At 43.9% G+C, this 12730-nt stretch overlaps 1 protein-coding gene across 1 annotated transcript; it reads right to left on the bottom strand.

The window, feature by feature from the left end:
• Positions 1–873: 873 nt before the first annotated feature.
• On the bottom strand, positions 874–11872 carry LOC137662827 (potassium channel subfamily K member 16-like). Its single transcript, XM_068399546.1, has 5 exons — positions 11626–11872; positions 9505–9625; positions 6608–6774; positions 4901–5069; positions 874–1342 (listed from the first exon to the last, which is right to left on the bottom strand). The coding sequence occupies exons 1-5, from the start codon at positions 11818–11820 to the stop codon at positions 999–1001; spliced, it is 996 nt and encodes a 331-aa protein (XP_068255647.1). The 5' UTR covers positions 11821–11872; the 3' UTR covers positions 874–998.
• Positions 11873–12730: the final 858 nt, after the last annotated feature.

Below are 12730 nucleotides of genomic sequence, written 5' to 3'. Positions count from 1 at the left end.
CGTTCATTCTTGACACACACAAGGCACATTATGTGTAGATCGAGCCTTTGAAGGCGAGGGTCTTCACCCAGGGATGGCCTGCATGCCAGGTGGTACATCTGAAACACTGTGCCCAGATTTGACATCCTTTTTTTACCTGTTGAAGGTAAGGCTGCACTGTTTAAATAACACTCACACTTGGAAAGCTACCTTAGCACAGCACAATAGAATCATTTTTAAATAACTTTATAGCTCCTATGGAATACAACACAGCAGCAAGACTCTGATGCAGTGAGGACTCCTCCATTCAAACCAGTCTCTGTTCTTATAAAATGCTTATAAAATAAAATGATTATAAAATTTGAAGTAAATACATGGGTTTGTATGTTCTTCATAAACACCATCAGAAAGGTTTTTCAAAGTCACAGGGATAAAAGGTGAAATTGCCTTTATTTGTCTCAGTAAAAAAAAAGGAAGAGGTAGAATTAACGATTTCTAACATGTTAACCTTTTTCTAATCCTGTCCATCAGATGCTTCTAGTGTCTCTGAACTGAGCCCAGGTCTTTTCCTTTAAACACGTCTTTCAGATCATAATAGCTTATCCAATAAGGTGGCTCAAAACAGGCATCTATTAAGTTATATACCCTTATTTCTTCTTCCAAAGGTGCTGTGCAATGCCTCAGAAAAGCTTGTGCATGCCAGTTCCTGGAAGAGACATGATTTCTTGCAAGCAGCAAAATCCAAATAGAACCAGCAAGCTCTACTGTGCCCCTCCTCTGCATTTTTGTGGAAGCACCTTAAGAATACCTTGCAAAACAAGTGCACTTCTCAGGTTGTTAGCACAACCTAGCTGCAAATTGAGGAGCAAATTTCTTACCATTAATATTCGGGCTTTGTGCAACTGTAAGTCTTGAGTTCTGAAAGGTCATATCTCAGCAAAAGGTAGGAGAAATCTTATTTCCATGGGAATGTTTTTTAGAATAATTCACTAGCAACTCTCCAATGAAGAATTCAATTCTTATGTTATGGTTTTGCTATAAGAAAAAACATTTTTTTCATTTTTTGTGTGTTCAGAACCTGCAGCTAATGACTCCATTTTCTGTGCATCCCCTCCAGCAAGTGGTGGTAGTAGTTCCTCTTCTGGAACAAATTGAGCAGGCCAGCATCTTCTTTGTTGGCTTGCTTCATTGTCCTTACTCACCTTTACAATTTGATGGAGATCCTTGACAATTATTTTTTCAGTATCTTCTAGTACCGTTGTCAATAAATTAAATAGAAGAGCAATCCAGGCAAGGCCAAAAAGAATCCAAATGGCCACCAGCGTTCGGTAGTAGGAAAAGTAATTCCTGTCAGGCTGTTTACCTGCAGATAAGGCGAGAGAAAAAAGAAGAAAATTACAAGTTAAAATTGCTTTGCATACGTAAAGTGGGCCAGTCTAATGGATTCATCAATGTATTTTATGCTGAGTACTTTAAGGTGATTTTTTCATCATAGTAGAGTCTTTCACCTCGTCACCATTAGGTTAAGGCTGGACAAATCTCTTGTTGTTGCAATAAACTGATATATAATAGCACAAACATGCTGGCCTGTTGAAAAGATATACTGGGATTGAGGTGAATTAGCAGCAGAGCAGTGTATTTTTTTCGTTTTATAGCGTACCAATCCCAATTCAACCTCTGCATCTACAGGTAAATGCAATGATGTGGGAAGCAGTGTAAAATTGTATTGCATTATCTTGAAAATATTCCCAAATTCCCAAAGCACAAAAAGCAGAGGACAATGGGCCACTATAACCACAGGACTATTACTACCTAGGTTATTACAATTCTGTGCATTTCTAGAAAGTGTGATTATAACCTAATAAACATTTGGTTTAAATTATAGGTACCCTTGGTCATACAAAGAGAGTAGTTGCAATTCCTACTTTACTTTTCAACGGCTTCAGGAGCTTCCTCCATTAAAAAACTAGATGACTGATGAGAAATCACTGACACATGCCAAGAAAAACAACTTTCTGTGTTGGAAACCAGTGGACTGAAGCTTATTTCATGCAGTCCAAACCTCTTAGCATCAGCCAGTATTGCACACCTGCTTTTCTGCATGGGTCATTTTGTTTGTTTCTTCAGACGTCAGCAATCCACCACCAACATACAGAGAGCATTTGCTCCTACTGCACTTAGTCCCACACAGTGTTATCATCATGATACAGCTGATATGGCTCTGGCATCTGCAGGAAAACTTGGTGATATTGCTTACTGAGTGCTATAAGTCCCTGTCAAGCGTGACTCCATATAGTAGATAGATAACACAGCAATGTGCGTGGACAGGGAGATCAGCACAAACCTGGTGGATCATTTCCCATTGTGAAGCTGCCCAGCAGGAGCCAGGATGCTGGCAACTCTTTTCAAGTCCTGCAGTGTTCTGTACTACATAGATCAATGTGTAGGATTTTTGTACTTCATCATGCAAGGGCTCTGGAAATGGGGCAGGAGTGGGCTGGTTTGTCCTCATGGATAGATATCCAACAGCTGTTTCTTTTTCTTCTGCTGGGGTTAAATTGGCAGAGGGGATGCCAGCCTTGCTACAGAGCATCTCCTTTTGTGCTCTTATCTGAAGTTCATGATGCAGGGTTAGCAAAGAAACTAGTAATATCTTTGTAATGTTAACTCAAAACTAGACTTCAGCAGGGCATAAATTCAATTTACAGCCCAAGGGGAGTTTCACACTAGAAGTATCACCTATGTGTACATGTATTATAAACAGCTAAATCCAGACTCTGCCATCTTCCTGGGATGTCTCCCTACCCTAAACAGGCTTTATCTCATGCTTGAAGTACAACAGCTACAAACCAGTTTTGAATTACTAAAATGCAAATAAACTCAAACCTGTCCTGTTCCACTTGGCCAGCGAAAATCCATTTGTCATCTGTAATCAATTCTAAATGCATAATACTCAGAGCAGTCATTGAATCTGCTTGTTCCATTGTGAAGGTGTGAGACATTAAACTTATCATTTTATCACTGTTTAAGGCCAATTGAAATAAATACTGCAGGGAAAAATATTTCAGCTCCAGTTAAGTCATCCTGATGAAGATGAACTCACAGAGCCAAGAGGCCTATCTAATTGTTATTTTTTTACTGTGTTTGTAAAATAATACAGCTGCAGAGGAAGACAGTGCTATGGAGGTAGTGTTTTTCAGGCTGTGACTTGCTGTCGTTATTGTAAAACACACTTGTAATTTGGACAAGGGAGGAGAATGCACCAGTCTGATGTCCACTTTTTCTCCTGCACAGCACCAGCCACTCTCTACCTTCCTGTATTCCACACCACTGAAGTCTGAGGTGCTCAGTATCTCACAGGCCAGGGTTATCAGTCCTACAGATGGTTAGGAAAGAAATGTCTGTGCCCTGTTGTCCTCCACTGCAGTGAGAAAGATTGGCCCCAGCTGGAGAAAACAGCTAGCAAAGAGGTCACTGTTGTGTGATACAGATTCCTTGCTGATGCCTGAATTCTGTGTTGTGTTCATAGCAACACTGCTTAACCACTGTTGGAGATGAAGAGTCTTTCTCTGGATTATGTGAAAAGTGGAATTTCAGGGGACACTGATTTCCTGTGCTTTGTAGCAAGAAGGAACAGTTAGCTGGCTGGGATCACCTAGGAAAATATCGACTAATCAACTCATTGCCATTGCATGGATTAACCATCAGCTAGGTTACAATATCATTATGATCACTGAACTCATGCAAACAAGGAGGATGTTAAATGGATCATCAAAGCACTACCCAGCCTCTTGAGCAGACTCAGAGAAATCAAGGTCAGCAGGGAACACCAGTGTCTGGAAAAGCTTGTGGGCTCCCTTTGCCAAAATCCTCAGCCTGATGTAAGAAGTCTTTCAAACACACAGCAAGGCTGCCAGCCAGGCTCCAAGGCCCCTCTTGCATCTCTGCTAGGCTTGAGAGCCTAGGGTCTGTTGTGTGGTGGATGTCTGTCCATCAGAAAGGGACGGGAGGCTTACAGATTCTCTGTAGGGACAGCACTAGTGCTCAAGTATTAGCATCAGATCTTCCTTCTCACATCCCCACTGACGAGAAGTTCAGGCTGGAAGATGCTGGCAGGACAGGTTGTTGTAGAGAAATCTTTGATTCTTCATGGAGTGTTTGATTGCTTCTTCTGCAGACACTGATTTGGCTCCTGGTGATCATTTTGTAGTGCCTCTGGAAGCTTATTCCATGGAGAGTGTATTTTGGTCAGCAGATCCATGGAAGTGTTTCGAGAAGCACTCCAGCATGCTGGAGTGTAGCTTAAACAGTTTGTCTTCAGGGGAAATCCTAAGCTCTGGCTTGTGAAGGCAGAGAACCTCCAGTGATGCATAGGAGACTGAAGAACGGCACTTTCACAGTGATATGTATGTTTAAGCCCCAGTTTCCACAGAGTGAGTAGATTTCCCCACTTTCCCATGACTGGGATTTCCACCTCTGAGTCTGTTGTGTGAAGTTATGTCTTCTGAAACAAGATCACTTATTTCTTTACTGTACACTTTGAACATAAGTCTTAGATGGCTAAAGCAGGGGTACATGCCTTATTTTGTATAACTGTCGCAAACTCTTCCCTTTTGGTATCTGCAAATTCCCAGGCTCCTTGAATTCTCCCCCTACACTTCCGCTTCCCTCCCCAAAATCCTTGGCTTCTTTGCACCCCAAAGCACCACATTTTATTATATTTAGACAATTTTGTGCTTTAGTCAGCACATCCAATCCAAGAGAAATTAGTATTTCCCCCAGAACTGTACAAGGCAAAGACTAGTCAAAGACTCAGAAGATTTGTCTCTACAGTACACTGGAGGCCTATGCAGTCAACCCATGGTAATTACACTCATAACCCTGGCGCTTTGCTGTGTCTCCTCTCTGAAATCAGCCTTACCTACTACATAATCTCCAAAGCCAATGGTGCTGAGGGTGATAAATGCAAAGTAAATTCCTTCACTGTAGGACCAGCCCTCTGTTATCTGGAAGAAGAGTGGTGGCAAGCACAGAAAAACTAGAATCCCCGTTGCCAGGAAGAACAAAAGGGTCAGAAATTTGATCTTCTTCTGGAAAAGAAAGAAAATGATTCAATTATAAGCATGATTTGACACACTAGCAGGCCACATACAATGGCGGCTATTCAAAATGATTTGCTGTCTAGGAATATCTACTAGGACCACAGGAACTGAAGTTCTATATTGAGTGCTCTTTCTCTAAAAGTACCCTAGCCTTGCTCTGAAGCAGAGGGAAGCCATGTATCATGGGTGTTGCATATCCACAGTAGCCCTGGGAGATGTAGTCTTTTATCTGATTGTATCAACCTCCAATGACCATGAGGATAGGAGGAATTCCTATCCACTGACTTTTACTGGAGTCAGACTATTTCCACTTTTCACCAGACAACTTCACTTTCAGTTTTTAGGTATTCAGGTGTGGCATCTAAAGAAGATTCAAGTTTTCCTGGGAAAATAGACTTTTTAAAAAAATATTTACACCATTTCTAACAGTACTATCTCCAAGAGTCTTGATTGTTGACTTTATTTCTTATTGCATCAGTGCCACAACTTGGCTCCTGTCCAGTGGATACCTTACTACAAGAAGATCTTTAACAAATGAGCTCCTGGTGAAGAAATGCCTGGACAGTGACTTTTGAACCACCCTACTTTCCAGCAGTCATGCAGAAGCCTTGACTGGAGAAAAAGACTTTTTATATATTAAGATTTACCAGCCAGGCACACACGTAGTTTACGTATAGAATTTGTTAAGTCCAGATTATCTGGAAATTAATGGCAACTGTTGGATAATTTTTCATGCCTTCATGGATTGTGCGTGCTCTTGAGTCTATATCTGATCAAGCCTTATGTGCTATTTAAGTTAGCCAGAATTAGGAGGAAATTCAGCAATTTCAACAGGGCTGTCTGCAGCATTCATACCTTGTCCTGAAAGAGAATTACAGTAGGAGACACAGAAAAGCTATTCTCACTTCCTCAGTAGTGGTGAGAGAAGGGGAGGAGCTGCAAAGACACATCCTGTCTCTAGCCCTTTACAGGTGCCTCCTCACCTTTCAGCAACTGGGCTCAAATGGACAACTTCAGCCTGATGTTTCCTTTCTATCAGTGTCAAGGGAGGAGAGGGATTAAAGGACTACATAATGAGTAAGGAGGGGTGACACACTAGGCATTGAGTCAATATCCATTGAAACCTCTACAGCTCACCTACTTTTCGCTGCCTCAAGATGAGATGCTTAATCATCTCTTTCTTTACTGGTTGTAAAGGGAGACAGGTACTTCCCTAGAGTGTTAGCTCCTGAGATAAGCATCTGGAGAAGTGGGATGAGGTGCCCACTCTCTCCATTGATTGCTGAAGGGGGCTGGATGTCTGTCATTTAGATTGGTAGACAAAATGCATCCCTTTCTCTGAATATCTCCTTTATGGTTGCCTTGTCTGTTTCGTTTTGCAAGTGAAGAATATCTCTTTCCCTCTCCTAGCATGATGCCTAACACGGCATGAGAACAAATATAATAGAGGATAATGCCAGCACACATCTTGAGAAAAAAACTACAAATGAGCATATAACTGTGCCTAAGTAAGTAAAACTGATTACCTTTCTCATTCCTTTCTCGTACAGGAATTTCCCCAGCTTTTTACACAGCAGTGAGAGCATCTTACCGACACGGTGCAGAAAAACAATATTCAGAGGTATTCCAAACAGAGCAAAAAAGACACAGAAGATCTGGCCCCCAGCAGTTTTAGGACGTAGCGTGCCATAGCCTATGAAAAAAGATGGGTCAGAGGAGATATTCCAGAAAACTGGAGAAGTCCATGGTCACATTCACACCTACCCCAACCTGTCCTGCCTTTGACCCCAAAAGATGTGGCTAGCACTTCTCAGTCCATATGCACTCTTTTTTCTCTGAAAAAGGCAGTAAGCAGATGAAGTGATTCACACTGCATGTTTCGGGGGATGCAGAGAGCACCGTATGCTCCCAACCTTAGTGGGAATGAAAGCACAATCTAAAAGCGGTTATGGAAAACATGCTCTGTCCTGGGATAAATACATGGAAAGACAGAAACCAGAAGGGGGACCTGGAAAACATCAGGGCTGGAGTCCCAGGCTGTTTGCCATGTCAGATTCACATATAGCCATCTCTAGCTTCTTGTCTGTCTGCCTGTGACCTCCCTGGCTAAATACCAGTAAGTTGGTATGTCCACACACTGGCTCCGGTCCTGAAGGCAGGCAGTGCGCATTAGAATAGACAGTGCTAACTAACCCAGGCCTTACTGGTGGCTGATTTATTCATGCCAGAGAGATGTTTATCTTAAAGTCCTGCTAAAAGAGGACTTATCTAAGTAGTGGAACAACAATTGTAAAACTCCAAACATGTCCTTTAACGGACTGGAGACTTTGTTCCTCTTAGAGCCCATGAGGTACCTCCCTGAGTGCAAGAGTCCTGTACTTTGTGTATGTCCTTACGCTATCAGTGTCCGTAAAGGTACTTTCGCGAGCACAGTTCATCTCAAGGCATCCATTACTTGGAAAATGCAATGTTTTCTTTGGGGGAAAAGACAAATAAAACAACTGAGTGGTTTATTGGCTACTAGGCCCCCAAATGCTTCAGCTGCCTTGTATTCCCTGTTTCAGAAATATTCCATTTTCATGACAAAACCTAGTGAAGTTGCCAGATGTACCTTCGCAACAGACCTCTAGGGTGAAGGTGCAGAGAAAGAGGCAAAGTTGCACTTTTCCTGGGACAGCCTGTTTGCCTGTGCTGGTTTTGGCTGGGATGGAGTTAATTTTCTTCACAGTAGCTGGTACCCGGGATGTTCTGGATTTGTGCTGGAAACATTGTTGATAATATAGTGATGTTTTCCTGACTGCTGAGCAGTGCTTACACAGAGCCAAGGCCTTTTCTGCTCCTCACCCCACCAGCGAGGAGGCCAGCAGTGCACAAGAAGTTGGGTGGAAGCACAGCCGGGACAGCTGACTCCAACTGACCAAAGGGATATTCCATAACATGTGATGTTGTGCTCAGCATAGAAAGCTGGGGGAAGAAGAAGGAAGGAGGGGTTGCTTGGAGTGATGGTGTTTGTTTTGCCAAGTAACCGTTATGTGTGATGGAGCCCTGCTGTCCTGCGGATGGCTGAACACCTGCCTGCCCATGGGAAGTGGTGAGTGAATTCCTTGTTTTGCTTTGCTTGCGCGAACAGCTTTTGATTTACCTATTGAACTGTCTTTGTCTCGACCCATGAGTTTTCTGATGTTTACTCTTCTGATTCTCTCCCACTGGTGGTGGGGGGAAGGGAGCGAGTGGCGGGGTGGGTCTGAGTTGCCGGCTGGGGTTAAACCATGACAGTCCTTTTTGGCACTCAATGTGGGGCTCGAAGGGTTCGAGATAATGTCAGATTTGATACAGATTTGATTGGAATGTGCTAGATCAAATTCATAGCTGTTATTGTTGTTTAGCTATTAATCGTCAGGCTCCTGTGCTTGCCATGGGGCTCGCTTGCCTTACTATGTATTAGAGTCCAGCGCTCATTAGTGGTGGCCTCTTGCTTTCGCTGCTCGCTGTACTGCTGTACTACTTCCCATCTTACTCTGCTGTGCCTGGGAAGATTTTGATAACAGCAATGGTGACACGTCTGGGCTGGCAGATGGCCAGAGCATCGCTGTTTCTGTGCTGCTGTACTGGCCAGGCTGGAGTTCCAGTGTGAACTTGAGTTGGAAGGGACTGTGACCTGTGAGGACCCTTGTGACATGTCACACTCACAGATCAGTGGAGCAGGGGTGCAGTGGGAATGAGGCGTCGGCTTCACTCTGCAAAAACATAGATTTGACTTTCACTGCATGAGAGTGTGAAGCAGGAGCCAGCAGTCTGGATTTTATGCTTAAATTTGTCAGGCCTGCAATTTTGGGATGCATATCTGAGAGAAAGGGAGTGGCAGGCAGGGGCAGGTGGCCCCCGAAATTTCAGAACAGCTTGAAGCAGCAGTGTAAAAGTCTCATCATTTGCCTTGCCCCATTCCCACTTTTTGTCCTCCTGGTCTGTTACTAATTCAATATGTGCACTAACAGCTCAGCACAGGTTATTGAGACAGTGTCCATGCCCCAGCAGAATTCACTTATTTCCTACCATTCTTTTGTGCTTTACAGCACTCTCAGATTTAAAGCCGATTTGACCCTAGAATAAAGACCAGGAGAGAGAAGTTTATCTATCTCCCACCCACAACTGGCAGCAGAGTGAACATTTTAACAGATTGATTGAAAAGAAGAAACAAGTGGGAAATAATATGAAAGGTGACTGTTATTTCACGAGCCAAAATAATGCACGAATTGCTGTGCAGTGGTGAGGTCTCAGGACCAAGTCCATTGCTGCTTACCATCTGTGACAATGAAGGGCTGGAGTTTTTACCCTTGAAAGTATCATCCATTCAGGTCACAAAAAACAGACGTAATAAGCATCACAGACACAAACAGACATACATGGAAAGCATTAGACCTACCGATTGTGGAGACAACTGTGCCTGCAAAGAAGAAGGAGTTACTGAAATCCCAGTTGCTGTCTTCCGTCTGTGATTTATTTCCAACAGGGTATACTCCATTCTGAATGGCTTCAGTCAGGTTCTGGGAGGGAAAGCAAAGTATCAGCTTGGTATCAACATGGCTGCTTTTCTCAAGTGCTTGCTGCAAGAATATTACAGATTTAGCCACCTACTGCTCCTTTCCTGTAAATAGCACTCACCAGTCCTCAGCAATACTCTGAAACTATTCACACGTTTACCTCCAAGTTTGGGTAGCAGCCAACCAGTGTTTTTGAGTGTTAGTCTTTTGCCCTGTTTATGCTGACTGCTCTAGTGGGTGTTAGGAGAACTTATTTCTTTTAGCGTGATCAAGGACCTCAATTCTTTTAGGCTAAGCACTTTGGAAAAAATGACCCTATAGATGACTAGGATGTTGCAGAGGAAGACAGACCAGTGACGTAAGTGATGGGGTGGCTGGTTGCTGGTTTTGAGTTTGCCCTTGAGACAGCAGTGGTGGATCCAGGATCTAATCGCCCACTTGTATGCAGGTGTACTGAGCAGTGACTCTGATCCCTCCCAGGTGGGCATCAGTCAGTTATAGCAGGATGCAAGTGACATAGACAGAGAATTTCATTTTACGGCTGTATTCTGATTAGTGTCACAGATTTAAATTCAGAGAAAGTCCGTTGATTTGCAAAGCATTATTTTGGTGCGACCACAATCAGAATTCAGCCTGACATATACACTCTTCTCCAAACTGCATGCATGAACACATATGCACAGTATTTACAATGTGGCCTTTGAGATGAGGTTAGATGAACATCTGCCAGAGATGGTTTGGGTTGAGACCGCCCTGCCACAGGGGATTTGACTAGATGTTTCTCCCAAGCCCCTCCAGCCCTACCATCTATCATGTTATGCATTTTCAAACTCTTTGCTTTTTCCTTGGTTTTAATTCTAAGTGGTGTTAATTTTTTTTTGAAGTTAAAAAAATAATTTAAAAACCGAAAGAATATCCAGCTGTCCCTGCCTTTAGCAAACAGAGAACACTGGACTGGACATCTGGAAGGCGGGCTGGTTTGTACAGAAACAGCCTAGATAAAATCCAGGGCTGAGCCGTGCCAGAGACAAGACACAACCTGGAATAAACTGCACCAGAAAAGTCTTCCCCCTGTTCTTCCTCCCTCACTATCTTTTTTTGCTGATGTCCCAGAAAATCAAGGCTAACAGAAATCATTCCACAGCCCTCACGCAAAGATTTCATTGTCTGGAAAAGTTCCTCTTTTTTTTTTTTCTTCTTCCCTACCCATAAAAAAAAAAATCCAAGGTGAAGAGGGTGCATGCCTATGTGAACTGGTGGCTGGATCTCTGGTTGTGTTATTAGAAATACCAATTCTTCCCCTCCTTTCCTTATACTGCAAACTGGCCCATTAAGAGCTCCATTAGTTTCCCATGCAGAAATGCTTACAGCAAGGTTATTTGCTTTCCCCATTTTTTTCTGCGTTGTAGCAGATAGAGCTAGGAAATACTGAAGATTAAGAGAAAACTGGACTCATTCTCGGCTTCCTGTGCCAGAAACAACTTTCCCTTGGCCAGGCTACCTGTTTCACTTCTGCAGCATCTTCACAAAATAAACGCTGACAATGTCACGCTCCTTGTAGTGATTTGGGCTTCTTTTTTTCACCCAAGAGATTATTTCAGACCTTGCCATATTGTTCCTTTGTGCTATCTGTGACACTGTTGTAAGTGGCAACCATGCCCATTCGTTTCAGACAGCCTCATTTTTCCTGCCATGCCACCTATTGTAGATGAGCCCCACTGAAAGCTGAATCAACAGGAGACAAGACCCTGAAGAACTGGGACATCATGGGATGGGACTGTTAATAGCTAACACACAAGGTTTTGTCAAGCTACACAAGCTGTATTTACCATCAGTGTGACCTGCCTGCTCAGACTGTAGAGTGGGCTTGGGATTTGCTGAAGTCATCCAAATGACCACATCAGTAGGAACGCAGTGAAAGTTATCTGTGTAACAAGGCTGAGTAGGAAACAACTCGTGGGGAAACAGGAGGGAGAAAGGGCTTCCACAGGGCTGGCACTTACCTTCATAAACTGCTCCATCTCCACCACTGTCAGGCAGGTGAAGTTCTGCAGAAAAGCCTCCTTCATCTGGGCAGCTGCCATTTTCTCCTGCTTCTCAGCGGTCCTCTCCAGTGCCTGGAACACAGCAGCACCCACCAGCAGGTAGACGAAGTAGCCAGCCACCAGCAAACCTGTCTGCAGCTTGCCACTGCACATGGCCTTTGGTGGGACACGGCAAGGGACAGGGAGTGAAAGGTGGCTACTGGTAAATCCCTCACACTCTTGGGAAGCCTCCCTCAAGCAGGAAGAAACCTCCCAGCTCTGGTTTCCACTGGGATCCTGCACTGACAGGGACAGCGAGCTGTCAAATACATTCATGGGGAAATTGGGAAAAAAAAACCACAAACCCAACCCCCCGAAAAAAAAATTTCCGCTCTCTGGACTGCATGCTCTTTAGGGATTTCCTCTTGTCTGTGAAACTCTGCCTTGCTGAGTTCTCAGGAAAAGTGGGTCAGGATGTGATGAGCTGGCAGGTGGCCATCTCCGGCTCAAGAGGCTCTGGGGACAGGTGAGGACAGCATGCAAAGGGCCCACAGGGGATCTTGCTTGGAAAAACATTATTTTCCCTCCTCTCCCTCCTGCTAACTCCAAGAACTAGACTCCAGGGCAAGCCCCAGTGACCCCAGAAGCCCCTTCTTCCCTGTGTTCAGGGGCAGCTTCAGGGAAATACAGCTGGGCTCCTCTCCTGGGTTCACTTGTCTGCTTGCAGCACAGGGCAGGATCATGCAGCCCTGCATGACCACAACAGCTCACAGCAAAACCTTGGACATAGAGGAAAAAGGCTGAAGGTTGCATATGTGCCAGGTCTGGACAGGTTCTTCTGCCAACATTTCCTATGCAGTGTACCCAAGAGAGGATATTACAGTGTCACTGGCTGCACAATTAGGATCATAGAATCCTTTTGGTTGGAAAGGACCTTTAAGATCATTGAGTCCAACCGTTAACCCAGCACTGCCAAGTCCACCACTAAACCATATCTCGAAGCATGACATCTACCCGTCTTTTGAATACCTCCAGGTATGGTGACTCAACCACTGCCCTGGGCAGCCTGTTCTAATGCATATTA

Source organism: Nyctibius grandis, chromosome 4 (genome assembly GCF_013368605.1).
Source record: "Nyctibius grandis isolate bNycGra1 chromosome 4, bNycGra1.pri, whole genome shotgun sequence".
Classification (NCBI taxonomy): Eukaryota; Metazoa; Chordata; class Aves; order Nyctibiiformes; family Nyctibiidae; genus Nyctibius; species Nyctibius grandis.
This window is presented reverse-complemented; position numbering and strand designations above follow the sequence as displayed.

Coding starts and splice junctions, on each gene's coding strand:
- LOC137662827 (XM_068399546.1), bottom strand. CDS start 11,820: ATGTGCAGTGGCAAGCTGCAGACAGGTTTGCTGGTGGCTGGCTACTTC. Junction 6,775..9,504: donor CACAGTTGTCTCCACAATCG/GTAGGTCTAATG, acceptor CTTTTTTCATAG/GCTATGGCACGCTACGTCCT. Junction 1,343..4,900: donor CTTTGGAGATTATGTAGTAG/GTAAGGCTGATT, acceptor CCTTATCTGCAG/GTAAACAGCCTGACAGGAAT.